Here is a 20,265-nt window from a genome sequence, read left to right on the forward strand (position 1 = left end):
ATTGACCACATGGGCTTGGGCCAAAGCTCAGTTTCCTCATCTACTGCACAGCTGATGATATACATTGGCTGTTTCATGGGGTCAGTGTGAAGATCAAGCAGGGCAATGGAAGGGAAAGCATCTGTACTCTGTAAAGGAAATTATAATTTTATTCATCTTTATAACATATTAACTGATTATCTAGCTCAGTGTTTCCAGGGTGAGGGTGTGTTGTAAAGAAGTGATTCCCTTCCCATAGCAAACCCTGGAGAATACAGCATCTCGGGCCCCACAGGAGATCCTGTTACCATCCCTTCTTAGGAATCAGTCTCAAAATAACTGCATGAAACCCCAGGATGCCTCAGGAATTGGCCTGGGGAGGAGGAGGAAAGATGGAGGAATGTGGTTAAGTTGGTTAAGAGGCAAACAGCCTTGTGCGGTTTCGGCCCTGGCAAGGAACGTTCCTGCTAAATTCTACGTTTTTAAAGTCTACGGTGTGAGCATCACTGCTTGATGATCAGGGCTGATTGCCTCCTGGTGGCCTGAGGAGCCTCATAAACCTGTCCCTGGGATCAGCCTTTTCAGGGCAAGACTAGACTCAGAGCATGGGGCCCCAAAAGAGATGGGGTTCACCCTGTTGTTACTCCCGGGCATTCCTCAGCCCCAGTTCCAGTTGGCTTTGAATTTATTTTTACTAACTCATTTTTATAAGGTCTCTTTTCTTGTTATTGGAGGGCTTCTCGTTGGGGGAGGGGGTGGATACAGACCAAAAAGGCCAGTACGTTGAGAGGTTTGGGTCAGGTGTGGTCAGGATGATGGACGTTTTCTTGTAAAAATAGTAATAGTTTTCTTGTAATGATAATCAAAGACACACACTGGGGTCTCTGATTCTTTTAAATAGCTCTCACATCCTGCATATAATTTAAACTTGACAAATGCCTAGGTTGAGGCATCAGGCAGAGACTGTTGTCAGTTAACCGAAGGGGAAACTGAGGCCCAGAGACATATGCGGGGGACACATAGCAGTTATGGAGGGTCCGGTGCCTTCACTTCTGTTATCTCAGTCGAGCCACATCATCAGCCTGGAGTACGAGTGATGGAGGTAGATACACCCCTTTTACAGTTGAGAGGCAGAGATTGTTCTGGAAAATGGGAAAGGCGAGAGGAACTCAAGGTTTCTGACCTGAAGTCTTTCCCCTCTAGCCCCAAACTTTATCAAATCCAGATGTCAGGAGTTGCTGTAGGGCTATAACTGCTGGCCAAAGCATTTTCCTGGGAGTCTTTTCAACCTGATTCTCCTTTTAGCTTCTCCCTGCCCCAAACAGATCGCTGAACTTGAGCAGGTAGCAGGCCTGCACGACCTCCCTCAGCCATCCTGTCTTCGTGCCCTACTCCACCCACTTAATCTTTTTTTTTTTAAAGATTTTATTTATATATTTGACAGAGAGAGAGACACAGCGAGAGAGGGAACACAAGCAGGGGGAGTGGGAGAGGGAGAAGCAGGCTTCCCGCGGAGCCAGGAGCCCGATGCGGGGCCCGATCCCAGGACCCTGGGATCATGACCTGAGCCGAAGGCAGACGCTTAACGACTGAGCCACCCAGGCGCCCCCACCCCACTTAATCTTAAGGGGAGGCCTGGGCCTTCTTCCTAAACTAGTTGTTCTTAACCACCTTTGGCTGCTGGAACCCTTTGAGGATTTGATGACAGTAATGGACAAATGAGACAATTTTGCATACAAGGTCGATGGCCTTCAAAATCCCAGAAACCCTTCTAGCCCATCCACAAGTCAAAAACATCAGCCCTCCATCTTATTCTCCCCTGAATAGTCCCCCTCCCAAGGAGGTCAGTGACCCTGTGATCCTAGTAGGCAGCTGGGAAAGGCGCTGGATGGTGCCAGAGGGGCTTTCCCTCTTCCTCAGCCTTTCTTCCTGGGTCAGGACAGGCATGGAGTGTGCCTGTGGGGACAGGTATGGCCAGGACCCGGTTTCACATCCCACCAGCCTGCCTACGAGCAGACAGGCAGAGCAGAGCGGAAGAGAGGGGGGCCCAGCAGGGAGGGTTGAGACCCCGCCCAGGTCAGAGGCTGCCTCTTGCAGCCACCTCCAGCCACACTCCATGCTCCTGGGACGTGGAGGGAGGCTGGGCTCCCGTGTCTTCGGTGCGTCACCCCTTCTTCCCCGGCTGCGCATGGCTGTTCCAGGGCAGAGCTATGGCTCATTCCCGTTGGCGTCCTCAGTCCTCACTCAGGGCCCTGGCGGTCCGGGTTGATGTGTTGGTGTGGGTTGGGTGCTGAGTGTCTGCTGTGTCTCGGGTGCTAGCCGTGGTCCTGGTGACCGAAAGGAGGATGCTTGGAAATGAGCCGGTCAGGACTTCCTCCCACTGCCTCCAGCAGGATGTGGTGTGTGAGCAGGTGTGTCTGGGTCAGTGATCAGTAGTGAATGGGTGGTGGGAATGAGCGTCTGAGTCACCCTCTGGTGAGGAAGATCTGAGCCTCGTGTCCCTTCTGTTTCTTTCTCAACCCATAAATGTCTCTGTCCTAGCGGTGGCTCCTCTCTCCTCCTCCGTTGGAAGGAAGCTTCTCCTTCCTGCACCCACAGCTTCCTCGCCTCCATCTCTGCTCTTCCCCATCTCCCCTGACCCTGCATGCCCTCTCACCTGTGGCTGCCTCTCTCTCCTCTCCTGCTGGGCCTGGCTCCCAACCCTGGCCCTCTAACCTGCATGTGTCCCAGCTGCAAAGGCTGTTCAGTCGCACGGCCCCCCTGCCCTCCTCCCCCGCCGGCCCCACCCCTTCCAGAAGCTGCGCGGGGAGAGGGGGTTGGGGGGCAGGGGCATCACGAACCCCTGGGGTGGAGGGGGACGGGGGAATTATGCCCCTGTTTCCTGCTTTTACTAACGAACCTGCCATTTTTGTGTCTGGACTTTGATTTGTCTGAGGGAACAGTCGGGTTTTACTAATCTCTGTCATCTCCCTCCTTGCCTTCCCCAGAGACTGTCCTCCATTCCCCCTACTCTTGGCTTCCTTTCCACCCAGTGCCCGTCTCCCCCTTTCTCCCTCTACTTCCTCCACCCCCAGGCTGACCCCCCCCTTCCTCCGTGCACCTCCGTATGTCACCCTGTCTCCTGCGACCCTCTCCCTCAGCCCCTGGGCCAGGGCTGCTCTAAAAAATAGTTGTGAATTTGGGGGACAGATAGGAGGGTGATTAAGGCGGCCCTTTTCCAAAAGGGGCACCACATGGCAGGGATTTGCATAAAGCCGTAGAGGGCAAGGTCAGATTCACGCCCAGTCTGAAGGGGAATCGAGGAGGGTGCTGCCCACAGGTCAGGTCCTTCTAACTGTAGAATGGCAAAGGCAGGTGAGCTCACTGCATGGACTGGGCCAAAGAGAACCCATAGGGTGAGGAACGTGTCTATAGCTGGTGCCCTGGCTGCTGGGGCCGAGGGGGGAGGACACAGCTGAGTGGCTCAGGGGGGCTGGAAGCCTGAGGAGGCCAGGGAAGCCTCTTCCTGAGGAACTTGGGGGCCAGCGGGGCCCTCCGGCTGCACAGAAGCAAGGGCACCTGATTAGAGCAGTCTCAGAGGATGGAGGCTCTGTCCGCTCAAGGCTCCTGAGGTGCTGGGCTTATAGATGGGACATAGGCAGTGAGAGCCCGGTGTCTCTCCGGGTCGCGAGGTGACTTGATGTTCGCCTTTAATGACCATGATGTGTCCCTGGATTGTGCTGGGATTAATGTGGTTACAGGGACATGTCAGGCCAGATACCTGCCCTTCAGGAGCTCACCGTCTAGGTGGGGTGGCCAGTCACAGGCTCAGGAACTAATTAGTGGCCCATTTCCAGGTCTTGGTGTGGGATCAAGAGTGGAGCTGCAGGGTGGGACGGAACTGAATTTGCCCTAGGGAGACCCCTTCACCTACCACCCCTGCCTGTCTTATCCCACCCCCTCACCCCAGCCCCCTTCTTCCCTTTCCCCAGCCTCTTTCTGCCCACATCCTAATCTCGTATGCATGTTTTTGTGACTAATACTTTGACCCTTCCCTTTTCCACCCCGATCCCTACTTCCCAGCCTCAGGTGGGTTGAGGGAAGAAGAAATAAACAATAATGACCAGCCCTCCCCTCAAAATAAGACTCAAAAGCCTTCAAACTGCCCCCTCCCACATAGACCTTCTGTCCTTGAACCTGATCCCCCCAGCACAAGGTTTGATGGTTCCCAGGAGGGGGCCCCTTCAGCCCTCACTCTGCTCAGCTGTACCCCCACTCACTGTGAGTGAGGAGGACTCGAGGGCCCTGTGGGGGAAGCTCCCCTTGCCTCGTTGTGCCCACGTTCTTTCGGAGTTCCTAACATCCTCCTCCCTCCCCATGACAATGGAGCCCTGGAGACCAGGCTCAGGAAGATGGCTGGTGGCATGTGCGTATGGGCTGGTGTGGGTGGGGACATCACAGGATGTGACTGGAAGGCCCAAATCTCCAGACGGTACCTGAAAAGAGGGTCCTGAAGCATCTTTGGGGACTGGGAAGTGGGGGTGAGCTGTGGTCTGCGGAAGCACAGTGTTGGGTTCACTGCGAGCCAGCTTCCTGATGGCTCCCGTAGGAGCCTGCCTGCTCTTCCCAGGTGACCATCCTAAGCCACAGCTTCCCTACAGTGGGGCGCTCATGGTCCCGAAGCCCTTGGTTCTTCCCCCACAGTCTTGTTGGGTCTCTGGAGCCCTTGCGGGCTGCTCCTATGGCTAAACTTTTCAGGGGCCAAGTGGGCATTTGTCTGGGGAGGGCGTAGACAGAGAGTTCCTTGCATCTGTCACTCCTCCCCAAGGTCACTTCTGCCTTCCCCAGGTCACGGCTGAGCCCCTGTCCTCTCCTTGGAACATCGGGTACTCCCCTGCTCCTTACCCACGTTGCTTTCTTAGCTGACTTTTCAGCCCAGGGTTAAGGTGTTGTGAAATTAACCCACACCCCCTGTCCCCTAACCTGAATAATGATGGCGGTGTTAGTAGGGAAGACAACGAAGAAAAGAAGGCAGGCTGACAAATAAAGGGCTGCCCTCTCCTTGGGAGACAAGAGAACCGCCGGCATACAGGGGGACCTGGGGAACAAAGAGACAGACTCAGGAAGAAGGCAAGGACCAGTGGGAACCCTTGATGTTAGGGTGGTAGTGGTGGGAATCAGCCCCGAGGGCGCTCTGTGTCCCCCAGGAAGTTCCAGTGCTCCCCAGTGGTATCTGAGTTCCTGTTCCGCATGCCCTCGTTATCTCCCATTTCCCTGTTGGTCTGAGACTGTGGGGACTCCTCAGTGCCCTGAGGGGACAGCCTCAGGTGAGGCAAAGCCACCAAGATCCAAGGAGAACTGGTATTCTCTACCTCCTTTATGAAAGACGCTCTGAAATCACATGAGGGTCCAGAAAGCACCTCAAGAGGAGGGAAGTGAGGATGCCATTTCCATCCCCCCATAATGGGGCCTTGTCCTGAGGTCGCTACTCCTGTTTGGAGCCATTTCCAGGAACTGCTTCTTGCTGTTCTTCATGGTGGGCCCTCCAAGTACCCTTCAGGCCTCTGCCTGCTGAGTTGGGGGCTGTGGGGCAGGCCTTAGCCCACCCTGAAACCATCAAATCTTGTGCTACCTCCTTTCCTGCCTTCCCTCTCTCCCCCCACTGTTCCTCTTCCAAGACAAGCAGACATAAAAATGGGGGTCCCCCTCCCCCGCAGCCCCCTGGCCCCTCCCTTGCCCAGCCCATGGCTTTTCCCAGGGAGTTGATGCCGGTTGTCTCCTTGTCTCTCTCCCTCCCTCCCTGGGCTGGGCAGGTGACCATCTCAGTGGACGGGATCCTGACCACCACAGGCTACACGCAGGAGGATTACACCATGCTGGGCTCGGATGACTTCTTCTACATTGGGGGCAGTCCCAACACGGCTGACCTGCCGGGCTCACCCGTCAGCAACAACTTTATGGGCTGCCTCAAGGACGTGAGTAAGGCTAGGAAGGGTCTGGGGTCAGCCAGGAAACCCTTTGGTCCCTGTCTTCAGTGTGATTTAGTCGGAGCTGGCCAACGGCCTGGTTCCTCTGTTCCTTCCAAGGTGCAGGGAGACTTCCCCTCTTCAAAACCTAAGCCCCATTGATTTCATCAAGAAGCTTCTCCTCTCTCATTTCCTTGAGCCCCCAAAGTCCCCCATCCTCTCTAGGACCCTTGAGGACCCTTGAGGGTGGCAGTGGTGCAGAGGAAAGAATGTTGGATGTGAAGACTAAAGACCTGTGTTTGGTCCTGGCTCTTCCACCCACTAGCTCTGTGACCCTAAGGTCAAGTCCGTCGGCCTGTCTAATTCTTAGTTTCCTCAGCTGGAAAATGAGTAGTCAGTACCTACTTCTCAAGGTGGGTGTGAGGGGCAGATGAGAGGGTAAATAAAAATACTTTGTCAGTTGGAAGATGTCCACTAGATGTGAGCAGTGATTCTCTTGTCATTATTTTATCAACCCGATTCAGCAGGTACTGAGGGCCGCCCGGCTAGGCTGGGCCAGAGGACAGAGCACAGACCCTAAGTGGGGCAAGGGAGGTGTTCGCTCACAGCCTCTGTGCATGAAGTTCTAGAACAGAGGTCCAAGCCAGTGATCCAGTGGCACTGAGCAGGCCCCCCCGACCCCCCTTGGCAGGGTCCCATCGTGGCTTCTGCTGCTGCTGAGCAGGAGTGGCCAGGCCCTGAGCTGCTTTTGCTTCTTCATCCCTGACCCCACCCCTTCCTGCAGGTGGTCTATAAGAATAATGACTTCAAGCTGGAACTATCCCGCCTGGCAAAGGAAGGGGACCCCAAGATGAAGCTGCAGGGGGACCTATCATTCCGCTGCGAGGATGTGGCTGCCCTCGACCCCGTGACCTTTGAGAGTCCTGAGGCTTTCGTGGCACTGCCCCGCTGGAGTGCCAAACGCACTGGCTCCATCTCCCTGGACTTCCGCACCACTGAGCCCAACGGGCTCCTGCTCTTCAGCCAGGGCCGGCGGGCTGGGGCCGGGGTCGGCAGCCATAGCTCTGCCCAGCGGGCTGACTACTTTGCCATGGAGCTGTTGGACGGCTACCTCTACCTCCTGCTGGACATGGGCTCTGGGGGCATCAAGCTGCGGGCGTCTAGCCGCAAGGTCAATGACGGAGAGTGGTGCCATGTGGACTTCCAAAGGGACGGGCGCAAAGGTCAGGAGGCCTGGGGGTTGGGGGTCTCCTTCCACCCTCCCCCTGCCTGACTTCCTTTCCAGGCCCCTCCCACTCTCCTCCTGGCCTCTCCCCCATCTGTTCTAGGCCCCTCCCACTCTCCTCCTGGCCCCTCCCCATCCTTTCCAGGCCCCTCCCATGGCTGTCCTTCCCTTCCTCCCATCCGGTCAGCCCCTTCGTTGCCCCTCCTGTCATGGTACATTGACAAGAGGAGTGTAGTGTTTCGAGTCAGCAGAGCTGGCTTCACACCTCAGCTCTCCCACTTACCATGTGTGTGACTTTAGGCCCTTACTCAGCCCCCTGAAGCCCAGTTTCATTATCTATAAAAGGAACCATTGCACTGGGGTCCTTGAGAGGAAAAAATAAGAGAATATCTGTAAAAGCATAGCACAGTGCCTAACACAGAGTACATATCCCATTCTCCTTTAAACAAACAAACAAAAATCTTCCCAATCCTGCCTTCCTTCTAGCTAGGTCCACGCAACTTTCTTTTATTAACTCACTTAACAAGTACTTACGGAGTACCTACCGTGTGCCAGGTGCTGTCCAAGGTGCTGGGTTAGGGTTGGTGGTGGACGAAACAGTCTTCGCTGTATGGAGCTCGTGCTCTGGTTGGGGGGGGCGGGACACAGGAGCACCCGACACTCTCACCGGGTGAGGTTTCTAGCACAATAAAACAGCAGGGCAGAGAGTGCTCGGGCCAGGCAGGTGCTATTTCTTGAAACTTCTGTTGCTTCCAACCACCCTTTCCTCTACTCTTCCTTTTTGGTCTTCTTTTCTGCCCAGTTCTCTCTTTGCTCTTCTCCATTTGTTGACCACAAGAGAATGGATTGATGTAAAGGAGAACTGACACAATGTCCAACGTAAGCACTTACCAACATCAGCTAAATTGTTGTGCCCCCCCCCTGCCCGCAGTTGTCACTGCACCAGGCCTTTGAGACTGGGTGGAGGGGCTGTTTCCCCCCACACACAGGGAGCAAGGAGGCGCTGTGGCTCCCGGAAACATCCGCCTCTCGTGGCTGGCTGTTTCTTCCCTTCTCTTCCCCAGAGAAGTGTCGCCTTCCCCAGGCTTTATAGTACATGGGTTCATCCCTCGGTTTTGTCTCATGGTGGCACCTGGGGGTCTTCACAGAGCACTCGCTGCCTCCCAGGGTTTCCCCGTAGGTGACTAGTGACTCTCTAGGTTGGAAGTCTGCTCAGGCCTTGCAGAGAACCCCAGGGCCTTCTCTTCTCTCCCTTCATGCAGTGGTCTCATTAGCCTCCCACAGATCTGCAGAGCCCACACACCAGGTCTGGCTGGTCCTTGGGTCACTGTTTGACCAGCTCTGGCCATTTCTGATGTCCCAAGTTCATTTGTGCACTTAATCCCACACTTGGGGCAGTCATCCCAACAAAGCTCTCCTTGACCTTTTCCGTGTTTTTTTTTTTTTTAGTTGTGTTAAATTACACATAACATTACCATTTTAACCATTTTTAAAGTGCACAGTTCGGTGGCATTAAGGATCTTCACACTGTTGTACAACTGTTACCACCATCCACCTCCAGAACTTTTCTTCTTCCCAAGCTGAAACTCTGTCCCCATGAAACACTAACTCCCTGTTCCCCTCCCTCAGCCTCTGGCAGCCACCATCCTACTTTCTGTTTCTAGGGATTGACTACCCTAGGGACCGCCTGTAAATGGAATCATATAGTAATTGTCCTTTTGTGTCTGGCTGACTTCACTGAATGTGTTTTCAGGTTCATCCCCAATGTTGTAGCGGGTGTCAGCCTTTCCTTCCTTTTCATGGCCGAATAATATTCCATTGTATGTAAATACCACCACCTTTTGTTTGTCCATTTATCTGTCATTGGACACTTGGTTTGTTCCATTTCCATGTTTTGGGGCAAGGATCTGGAGCAAGGCCTGTACTCACTTTAATTTCCTTTTGTTGACTCTCCATTATACATTCTTTCCCCACCTCTTCCTTCTCCCCCATTTGGTTCATTTACTGAGAGTCCAGCTGGGCAGCGTCCATGTGCAGGAGGCCCCACAGCAGGTGGGTAGAGCAGGCATCTGGGGACTCTGCTACCAACAGGGATATGGGTGATCAGAGGGCCATATATGGGGGCCTGGTCGGGGAGTGGGTTTTAGCAGCGAGACCCTGGAGCATCTGACACCTTGTCAGGAGAGACAAGCTAGGGCCATGTTATTAAAATGGGACACAGGGGAGTGACTTCTCTGGCTTAGGAGAGGCTTTGAGCAGAGGAGAACGTGCTCCAGATTAGGAGTCCCATCCATAGAAGAGGCCCTAATTCTGCTTCTTGAATTTGACACCCTGTACTCAGGCTTTGATCTCCTACTGCACCCCCTCCCCTATCCAAGATCTCTGCCCAGTCAGGCCTAATGTAGACCAGACCCTCCTTACCTCTCTTTAACCCCGTGGAGATAGGCAGACTTTTTAAAAAAATTTTATTTATTGGGGCGCCTGGGTGGCTCAGTCGTTAAGCGTCTGCCTTCGGCTCAGGTCATGATCCCAGGGTTCCTGGGATTGAGCCCCGCATTGGGCTCCCTGCTCAGCGGGAAGCCTGCTTCTTCCTCTACCACTGCCCCCTGCCTGTGTTCCCTCTCTTGGTGTCTCTGTCTCTGTCAAAAAATAAATAAAATCTTTAAAAAAATTTATTTATTTATGAGAGAGAGAGAGAGAGAAAGCAAGTGCACTAGTGGATGGGTTGGGGGGGTGGGAGGGAGGGGCAGAGGCAGAGGGAGAAGCAGACTCCTCGCTGAGCAGGGAGCCTGATGCAGGGCTTGATCCCAGGATGCTGGGATCATGACCTGAGCTGAAGGCAGACACTTAACTGACTGAGCCACCCAGGTGCCCAAAGACTTTTTTTTTCCTTAAGAATTCTTGAGAAAGGACAGAAGAAGGAAAAAGTATAGAAAAAACTGTAAACAGAATAGTTTCTAATTTATAGGCTTCTGCTTCTTAAAGATCTCAGTAAAGGTTTTGAAGCTCCCACTTGATCCCAAATCTTTTTTCTAAGGTAACCAGCCTTTCCTTCCAAAGAAGTCTTACGACTCAGGAGCTCTGTGCCTGGCCATCCCTCTCCTGACTGTCATCCTGTGTCGGGCTCTGGGAGCGGATCTGCCTGCCCATTTTGTCCACCAGGCAGAGGGTTGGACCAGCAGGCTCTGGATGGCACTCTGCCTCTGCTCCTTACCCTCTGGGGTGCTTTGGGCAGGTTCCCCAATCTCCCTAAGCCTCACCTGCCGCTTCAGAATGGGATCATAAAGGGCTATTTTCATAGGGTTACCTCGAGACTCTGACATAAGAGAAGTGCCGAGTGCCTGACATAAAAGTTCAATAAATGTTAGTAGGAAGAAAACACTTTGGATTCAAACTTTTCAGCCTCCTTAGGGTTCTCTGCCTCTGGTTTCTGGTCTAAGGCACTGGCCGGGGGGATGACCCATGAGTGATCCAGCCCTTTGGGGCATGTCCAACTGCTGTGCATGCCCCGAGGACTCACTCGGGTGCAGAGGGAGGCGTGTGGACAGAGGCCCACCGCACACCACAGCTGGGCTGGGGCTGGCTCACCTGAGCTCCTGAACTTGAAATCTTTGTCAAGTAGTATCTGCAGCTGCAAATTAAGACTGAGTTTCCGGCCCAGGGCTGCTGTAGGGTACGGGGTGGGAGGCCAGGGGTCCCTTTCTGGCCCGTGTTGACTCTCAGGCCTGCCTTCGTCCCTGAGGCCCACTCTCCCTTGATTCTTAGGCTCCATCTCAGTGAACAGCCGCAGCACACCGTTCTTGGCCACCGGGGAGAGTGAGGTTCTGGACCTGGAGAGTGAGCTGTACCTGGGTGGTCTCCCTGAGGGAGGACGGGTGGACCTGCCTCTGCCCCCGGAGGTGTGGACGGCGGCGCTCCGGGCTGGCTACGTGGGCTGTGTGCGAGACCTCTTCATCGACGGGCGCAGCCGAGACCTTCGGGGCCTGGCCGAGGCTCAGGGGGCGGTGGGCATCGCCCCCTTCTGCTCCCGGGAGACACTGAAGCAGTGTACCTCTGCCCCCTGTCGCAACGGGGGCATCTGTCGAGAGGGCTGGAACCGCTTCGTCTGTGACTGCATCGGGACCGGCTTTCTGGGGCGGGTCTGTGAGAGAGGTGAGGCTGGTTTTCATTCCCGGTGTCCCCGCTGCCCACCCCTGGGCCCCTGCCTCCTCAGGGTGCCCCTCCCAGCCCAGCCCTGGGCCTGTCATCCTTGTAACGATCCTCTTGGTCTCTCTCCCTCCGCTGGCCTTCACCTGTACCTCGATTCCCTCTCCCCCCACTTCTGGGGCAGAGGCCACGGTCCTGAGCTATGATGGCTCCATGTACATGAAGATCATGCTGCCGAATGCCATGCACACGGAGGCGGAGGATGTGTCTCTGCGCTTCATGTCCCAGCGGGCCTACGGGCTAATGATGGCTACCACCTCCAGGGAGTCCGCCGACACCCTGCGCCTCGAGCTGGATGGGGGCCAGATGAAGCTCACGGTCAACCTCGGTAACCACCCCACCCTGTGTTCTGGTCCCTTCCCTGTCCTTGCCTCTGACCACACCCCCTCTGTCTGGAGAAGCTGGTGGTGGCGCCACCGAGAGTGGGAAACGGGGAGGTGCCAACCCTGGGTCAGTGCCTCTGAGAGCTCCGTCTCTAGCAAGGATGCACAGGGTAGGGGATGCTCCATGTTTGGCAGCACCGGGTATGGGGTACCCCCAGCATGGCTGTGCCATCCATCCAAGTGTGTCTCGGTGTCGCAGCTGCTCTCCCGGGACACTCATTTGGGTTTGGTGGCTTCTGTCCTGTATCCACACCTAACAACATAGCTCCTTCTTGGTTGTCGGCTCATCCACTTACTCTTTCACTGGTTCATTCATTTCGGAAGGACTCACGGATGCCTATAGTGGTGCTAAGCCTGAGCTCAGCGCAGCTCATCTGGAGATGAGGAGGACCTGGCCATGTACATAGCCACTCTCACCTGCTCTGAGTTTAAAAAGCCATGTCTGTCTGTGTCATAGGTGCGCAGGTGACGCTGGACAACTCGGGACATGTCTTCCCTTGTCTGCTTTCACGTTTGAGTCCCTTGGCTGCCCTGTGAAGCCACAAGATCACCTGCTGGGCTTTGCTTTGCCTGCTTTATAGATTGTGAAATTCACATACTGACTCATCCAACATCACAAAGCCAGCAGTGGTTGGGGAAGGAGCCCAGACTCAAACCCAGGTCATTTGCCCTAAAGTACAGTGTTTTCCCATTGCCTCTAACAGACTGGGGAGTGGAGGGCATCAGGGACCCTCACCATCAGATGGCTTGCCATCTCGGCTCCTGCCCAGAACATACCTCACCGGGCCATCCCCAGGGTGTCTGTTTGGATGGGACCATCAGTCCTGTTGGGGCAGGAAGAAAGCAGCAGGTGCACTCATTTAGCTCATATTTATGGGACACTTTGTAAGCGCCAGTGTCTTCTGCCCCTGGCCTACAACAGTAGGGAAGACGCGGATCCCGCCTTGGTGGGGCTTTCAGTCAGGGGAACACTGGAAGTTGGAGGTCCTCAGCCATCCAGGCTGGGCTCATGACTGTCCATTTCATACTAGACTCGCTAAGCACATAGAAGTATAGCACCCAAGGGCCTGCCATATAGGAAGATTCAGGCCACGAGGCTCACTTGTTGTGTCCTGGGCAGGAAGAGAGGTAGGATTCTTCTGAGCAGATTAGGAGTCTCAACTGGAAAGAACACAGAGCTTTGAGCTTTTAAATCTTGATCTGGAGTTTCACCCTAACTTTGGTCTCTAGGCCACTTGTGGGACAGACTGTGGCCTTTTGGGGATCCATTGCCTCATTAATAAATTTATACGATGTCTTTCCCTTTCCCCTTTTGGCCACTTGGTCTTCGTCCTCCTAGGACAAGGATTTGCCGAGCAGGGCAGGGGCTGGAGGCAGGGAGATGTGTAGGCGGCTGGGGCCACAGAGTTGGGGAACATGAGGGCTCTGTGAAGCTCTGCTTTGGGCCATCATCACAGCCCACAGAGTGGGTGCTGGGTGTCAGTGCTGCAGGGGGGAAAGTGGGAAGGGAGGCTCCCTTTGGCCAATGTCTCATGGTCTGTACAACATCCCTGGCCCCTCTGAAATGGTCACGGGAGGAAGGCACCAGCCCAGGACCCCATGGGTGGCCCCGTGCTTCCTCAGACATTCCTGGTCTGTGTACCCAGACCCAGTGTGACAGACGCCTTCGCCCTGGGAGGCGTGTGTTCTCTGCACAGTAGCACATGGTTCTGTGTGCTGGGGAGTGAGACGGTAGGGAACATCTCTGGCCTTCTGTTTGCAGGGAAGGCAGATGCTGTTTCCTCGCCTGGGCTGTCTTAGGTGCCTGGGGAAGAAGCTTGGGTTCCTTTTAGATTAGACAGGAGGCAGTGTCCTCAGCCAGGAAAATGCTCTCTGGTGGGTCCTCAGGACCTTTCACCCTTAGGATCGACCCTCTCCTTCCCGTCGGTATGCTTTTCTGTCTGTGCCTCATAAGTACTTAGAAGGCAGAGAAGAAGGTGGCCCTCAGGATGCCAGCCAGCAAGACAGTCCTCCTACCTCTCACCTGTCCCTGCCTCTCACCCCTGCCTGTGCCGGGCCCCATGTCCCTGCCTCTCACCCCTGCCTGTGCCGGGCCCCATGCAGAGGTGCCATCTCTGATATGGCTCAGGACAAGCCGTGACCAAATGCTTGGTGCAGATGCATCTGTCCACAATACCAAGGGACATGTGTACAGGGAGGCGTGTGGTTGCTGTGTGATCTGCACCCAGCCATGCAGCCTCAGGCTCTGATGGGAAGAGCACTGGGCCTAGGGCCAGGAGATCTGGGTTTCAGACCCGGTCTCTTTGACTGCTGGGTAGGTCATTCCCCTCTGCTGGGCCTCTGTTTTATCTGTAAAATGAAGTTAAGGATCCTCGCTCTGTTTACCTTCTATGGTGGTTTTGAGGCTCAGATGGAATAACGGGAATGAAGGCATTACACAGATGCAGGACACATATGTAGGGACTCACCCAGGCTTCTCAAAGGAAAATCTTACTGGGGTAGGGACGTAAGCTTCGAGCCAGGCCTGGAGGCTTGCTTCCACACTACATGACCCAGTCTGACTCCTGCTTCCCCAATCTGCTTGCTACCCAGGGCCTGTGGGGCCTCACAGGCGGGGAACACCACCAAGGCTGGTCCTGGGCTGGACTTACTGCTGGGGACCAGAGAGAAGCCTGAGAAGCCTTGCTCTCTGGCCTCGAGGTCTCATCTTGTAGGGAAGGAAGGCAGCTCTGCAACCTGTCAGATGCTCGGTGGAAGGACGCAGACTTGGTGCTGGGTCCTAAAGAGGAAAGTGAGGCTGCCGGTGGCCACTTGGTGGGGCAGCTGGGAGGAGGTCCTCAGTGCCAGCTTCAGGAGGCGGGGCGTTTGCTGGGCCACGAAGGGCCAACCAGGAGCCGCTACGTCCTTCTGGGCAGAGGACGCTAGAGACACTGGACTGTGCCTCCTGGCTGTCCCTTGGCCTGCAGACACTGAGCAAGTACCCAAAGCTCTGCTGTCTGCAGCCTCTGAGCAGGTGGTTGATTTCTGTCCCCAGAGAACATTAGAGTCCCCTGGATTCTTCACCCTGTTCCACTGTGACCTGTGTTCCTGGGTCCTTTTGCCCTTGGTATGGCCTCTTGGGCCATTGCCCAGCCTGGCCTGTCCCTGTTGCCCTCCACCAGGCGTGCCCCTGAAGATCCAGCTGTCCGTGAGGCTGACGTGAAGGGCATATTGTAATAGGAGAATCTCCAAGCTGGAGCTACCCTTAGAAGTTATCTCCTCCAGCCAGCATGCCCCGTCCCCTCCCCGGCCCATGTGTGAATTACCATTAGCTCCTCCATCTCTGCTCAGACGCCCATGTCAGGAGCTCCCCGCCTCTGATGGCCACTCTAATCATTGGGTCATTTCTCCTTCATGTCAACCGCCCCTTCTGAAGTTCCCACTTGTGGACCTAGTTCTGCCCTCTCAGGCCATACAGAGTAAGCCTGACTCGTTCTTGTCGTAAATGAGGCTGAATACACATTACGTTCCAAAGCCTGTTAATCCCCGAGGCCATGGAAGGGTGCTTCGTTCCCATGGTTGGGGGGAGCTGTCAGTGGTTCTCAAACTCCTCCCATAGCCTGGGCTGCCGGGGAGATTGCTCTGAACAAGAACTGCAGGCTGCCGCTCTTTGATGTCACTTCTGAGATGAGCTTCTGGCCAGTGGGCTCCTGAGGCTCCTTGCCTAGGAGCCTTGGGCCCACCATCTACAATCTGTGGGATCTGTGTGGTCTGGGTGGGGCAGGGGATCAGGTGGGGTGCGGATGGAAAGCCTAGGTTCTTTACCCTGGGTTCCTTAACATGCAGGTGACCTTTCCCACCTGTTTCCTCACACGCTCATCCCCTCATCCTGGTCTCTATGTCCAGCCAGGACCTTGGTGGGTCTGCACAGACCTGTCACTTCCATTCCTTCCCAGCACCTGAGGCACAGGTCACTAGCTAACAAGTCGCTCGCTAGTGCTGCCTGAGCTGGGCTCCGGGCGGGTGGGCGCACAGAAGGCTGGTGCCCTCTCTCACCCCCACTTTCTGCCTGCCTCTGGGATGGCGCTGGCTCCTTCCCGCAGTACCCATCTTCACAGGGTGTTTGCTGTCCTCAGAGCCCGCTGGAGCGGGGCTTCTGAGGGTGGGGTCCTTGCAGGGGGTGGACCTGGAGCCAACACCTCTTCTCTGGACAGATGGACCCCCATTCCTGGCACTCCCCTGCTGGGGAGGGGAAGAACTGAGCTTTTCCCAACAGGGGATCGGCCTGCCCTTCCAGCCCCTTTTTTCTTTTTTGGACCCTTCATTGGTGAAGGCTCTGCTGGCCCGAAGAGAGCCCCCGTGACCCGACTCCAGGCCTGGCACCCTCCCACCCTCACCCCGACGTTCTTCCCCTCCCTCCACCTAGCTTCTCCTTCCCTCAGCTCCCCCTTCCTTCCTCTTTTCTCTCTGCAGCCTCTCGACCTCCTTCTCACTGGGCCTCTGACTTTCCCCTGAATCTGCTCCTTGGCCTCCCTCTGCTTCCTCTTCCCTCCCTTGGTGCCAGGCAGTGGCTCAGGGTCCCGGCTGCTCCCCCCACTCTTCTGTCGCGGTTGACAACGCGTGTGGAGCTCAGCCGTACTGCCCGAGGGGCCCATGCCCCCAGAGCCACAGGGGAATCCGTTCACCTCCACTGCAGGAACCTTCAGGGGTCCAAGGGATGCCAGCTGCCCCCGCCTTTGTTTCCTGGGTGTAGGGCTGTGGGCAGAGCCTGCTCTGGGAGGAGCCATAGGATGCCAGGATATTGCTGGAAACTGCCCCTTTTCTGAAAGACAAGGGCCCGCCCCGCTGAGCCCCTCTTTCTTGTTCTCAGCTCACAGGGAGGAAAACTGAGGCTCAGAGAAAGGAGATTTGCCCACAGCCACATAATGAGATTAGGACCCAGCTCCTCTGCCTCAGGGTGTAGGGCTTCTGCAGCCCTAGGCTGTCTGGGTCCGATGGTGTGGTGCAGGTGTCCAAAGGGCCCTAATTCCCGACTTCGTAAGACCCTAGTGTTCCATTCCCTCTGTAAGGCTGGCTGACTGACGGTGTGGATAATGTGTCCCATCGAGGGGGGGTGGGGGTTGGCCCAAGGCCCTGGGGCCCTGGGCTGCAATTCTGTGTAGATAGCGTGCTTTCTGGCCACATGGGGCCCGCTGACCCTGGAGTCATAGGATAGCAATGCTGGGGCTGGAGCAGGGGCAGGAGACTTAGCCTATGGTGCCTGCCTGTCCCTGACTCGCTGGGTGTCCTCTGGAATCATACTGTGGGGGCCTTGGTATCCCCACCTGTGAGGCCCTGGCCCCTCCTTTGGAGAACAGATTGATGCTAGTTGCTCTTCAGGGTGAGAGATCACTCCAGTCCCCAGTGGCAGCCTGGCATCCTCCGTGTTAGGAAGGGTAGAAGGAAGGTTCCTGGAGGGGTGGTGCTGGCCCCCTGAGACTTTGGGAGGTGGATGGCCTCGGGAAGGGAGCCCTGGGGCAGACCCCTCCATTTAGCTCAGAGCCCAGGGGGCATGGGGAGTGACGTGTCACAACTTGGGCTCTGAGCCAGGGAGTCGTCCCAGAGCAGGGGATGCAGAGATTCTGGCCTTCCCCATCCAACTCCCGGAGATGTGGAGCTATGGGGTTGGTCAAGCCTGCAGCCCCACTATGATCCCCTGTACGACTGGGATCCCCAAGGTGCCCATCTCCCTCAGACATGAGAGGCCTGGGCCCCTCTGAGGGAGACGCAAGCCCTCTTCCCATCACCTGACTGCCCTGCCTCCCAGCTCTGGGGAGGGTTGGAGCCCTCTTGGGGGCAGGAGGGACAGGGGTCCAACTGAGGAAGGGGAGAGAGCACCTGGGCACGCGTGGTCCCCGGAAAGTGGTCCTGGGGGGAACCCCCGCCCGCAGACACCCCTGCCTGTGAAGGATGTAAAAAAAAAAAAAAACAAAAAAACAAAAAACTTGTTCTGCCTTTTTGTCTTCCCTCCCCCTCTGCCCGCCCCATGGCCCCCCCAGACTGCCTGCGCGTCGGCTGCGCACCCAGTAAGTGGCTTCCCTCTTCTTCTGCAGAGCCCCCAGGGGCCTGGGATGCTGGACGCTGGGATCTGGGGAGGGATAGCGGGGAGCTAGCTTGTGTGGGGGCTGGGTAGTGGGTGTGGGGAGGGGAGCAGGCATGAGGGTGGGTGGGGATGGAGTGGCTGTGGAGGGCAGAACGGGCCCAGTGACGCTGAACCAGGAAGAGTTGGTGGAGGACCGTGGGTCAGCATGCTCCCTAGGTCTGGGCAAAGGAAGGCCAGGAAGCCTCGTCATCTCAAGTCCTCAGGAGGGTGGGGCAAAGCCTTGGTGGCACCTCCCGCAGGAAGGCCCACGGCCCGCAGGAAGTTCCCACCGCCCTACCCTACGGCCAGAAGAAGCCGTCGAGGAGCGGGGACATTCCACTGCAGCTCCAGAGGTGGCCACAAGGGGGAGGGCGAGGCACACAAGAAATAAGATGAGGCTAGGGGAACAGGGTCAGGGCTTCAAAGTTCAGCCCTCCACAGCTCCTGTGGCGGGTGGGGGCTGAGCTCCTGCCAAGCTTGGGGTGCATTCAGAGGGGACGGGGAAGCTCTCGGCTGGGGTGAGATGGAGAGCAGGTGTGGACATTCTGAGCATTCCAGCGTGCTGGGCTCAATGTTCCGTCTCCAAGAGAGTGTTTCTGCATGGTGTGCCCTGATGTCACGCAAGAGAGCCCGGGGGCACGGCAGATGCCGGCAGAGGGGCTGTGTGTGCTCAGCATGTCTCTGTGGGTGTTTGGTCTCTGTGTGCGCATGCCTGGTGAGCCTGGTCCCCGCTGGCCTGAGCCCTGGGGGGGCCCGGTGGTGATCTGGGTGTGCAGCGCGGTGTAGCATCATTCTACAGAAACATATTTCATCCTAGACTTGGGACCGGATAATCCTGGTCTTGAAGAAATGGTCATGATTCCTAAGAAAGGTTCCCCTCTCTGGCCATGTTGGCTGCGCTGTGTGTGTGGTCGCATGTCCAGGTGTGTGGAGTTAACCAGTTGTATACAGAAGGGTCCCACGGGGTCCCTCCGGAGATGGGGGAGCTGCGTGTCTGTACGAAGGTTTCACTGCCAGCAATGGAGCTGTGGGTGCAGACTCACACGTGGGGGCATGGTAATGCTCTGTATTTTTGAAAATTATAGGTCTATGCCTATATGCTGGGAATCTCACTGCTGGCTACACACACTGACATTGAAGTTCCTTAGAAGACTTGGAAGGAAAATATTGGTTGTAGGTATGAGTGTCTGTGTGCAGGGCCTCAGGGCACCAGTCTAGAGGCACCTTTCCCATCAGACTCTATTCCAATGACGCCCTTGGAAGTCGCACAAAGTGGCAGTACTGCTATCTGGATTTATGACGGGGTGTGGAACCACCGTGCGAGCCTGTGTCCTTGTGTGTGTGGGTGCGTGGCACGGCTGAAGAGGTGCCGCAAGCTGTGTGTGTGCACCTGTGTGCACGGGGGCGAGACTGTGTGCGCTTGGGGCGGCACAGGAAGCCATATGCGGGCGTGTGGGAGTGCCGTGCTCACTCCCCCCTTGGTGCCGCAGGTAAAGGCCCCGAGACGCTCTTTGCGGGCCACAAGCTCAACGACAACGAGTGGCACACGGTGAGGGTGGTGCGGCGTGGCAAGAGCTTGCAGCTGTCTGTGGACAATGTCACCGTCGAGGGTAAGTGCTCTGAGACCAGGGAGTGGCTACATCTCCAGTGGCCTGTGGATGGCTCTCTTCTTGGTGAAAACTGCCTGGGCCTCCCTCCCCGGGGCAGCATTCTGGCAAGCTACGGCTGCCATTTCTCCCTGAGGAGTGGTATATTAGGGGGGGCTCCTTGCAGGCAGCACAGCCCCGGATGCCCGTGAGTGCTGGATCAGAGGGTCGGCCAGCTTCTCCAAGGCCCAGCTGCCGGCATCCCTCCCCCCGAGGCCCTTGTGTGGAGGGGAGGCTCCTGGGGGACCCGAGGCCCAGCCCCGGAAATGCTCCCCATCTGCCCACCTCATCTCTGTGTCTGGCCCCGAGCAGGACAGATGGCAGGAGCCCATACGCGGCTGGAGTTCCACAACATCGAGACGGGCATCATGACGGAGCGACGCTTCATCTCCGTGGTGCCCTCCAACTTCATCGGGCACCTGAGCGGGCTGGTGTTCAACGGCCAACCCTACATGGACCAGTGTAAGGATGGTGACATCACCTACTGCGAGCTCAACGCTCGCTTCGGCCTACGGGCCATTGTGGCCGATCCGGTCACCTTCAAGAGTCGCAGCAGCTACCTGGCGCTCGCCACGCTCCAAGCCTACGCTTCCATGCACCTCTTCTTCCAGTTCAAGACCACAGCCCCTGACGGGCTTCTCCTGTTCAACTCGGGCAACGGCAATGACTTCATTGTCATCGAGCTGGTCAAGGGGTGAGGTGCTGGGCCCGGCACCGCTGGCGAGGAAGGGATCCCCTTCCCCTACTGACCACGATCTGGCCCCCAGCCGCTGGCTGAGAT

General features: G+C 56.4%; 1 protein-coding gene across 13 annotated transcripts in view; it reads left to right on the forward strand.

Annotated features, from left to right (window-relative positions):
• Window positions 1-20,265, forward strand: part of NRXN2 (neurexin 2) — a 98,202-nt gene that overhangs the window by 32,269 nt on the left and 45,668 nt on the right. For 7 of the 13 annotated variants that reach the window (XM_025879285.2, XM_073883520.1, XM_073883519.1 and 4 more), the window contains 7 exons: window positions 5,772-5,933; window positions 6,709-7,147; window positions 10,915-11,301; window positions 11,480-11,683; window positions 17,756-17,782; window positions 19,329-19,448; window positions 19,797-20,178. In XM_025879285.2, the coding sequence (XP_025735070.1) occupies window positions 5,772-5,933; window positions 6,709-7,147; window positions 10,915-11,301; window positions 11,480-11,683; window positions 17,756-17,782; window positions 19,329-19,448; window positions 19,797-20,178 (1,721 nt within the window). Of the gene's footprint in view, window positions 1-5,771; window positions 5,934-6,708; window positions 7,148-10,914; window positions 11,302-11,479; window positions 11,684-17,755; window positions 17,783-19,319; window positions 19,449-19,796; window positions 20,179-20,265 lie in introns of all 13 variants that reach the window. The other 6 variants (XM_073883518.1, XM_073883524.1, XM_073883525.1 and 3 more) reach the window with 2 other exon arrangements.

This window comes from Callorhinus ursinus, unplaced genomic scaffold, assembly GCF_003265705.2.
Source record: "Callorhinus ursinus isolate GAN/ISIS: 27379988/994484 unplaced genomic scaffold, GSC_fseal_2.0 scaffold51, whole genome shotgun sequence".
Taxonomy (NCBI): Eukaryota; Metazoa; Chordata; class Mammalia; order Carnivora; family Otariidae; genus Callorhinus; species Callorhinus ursinus.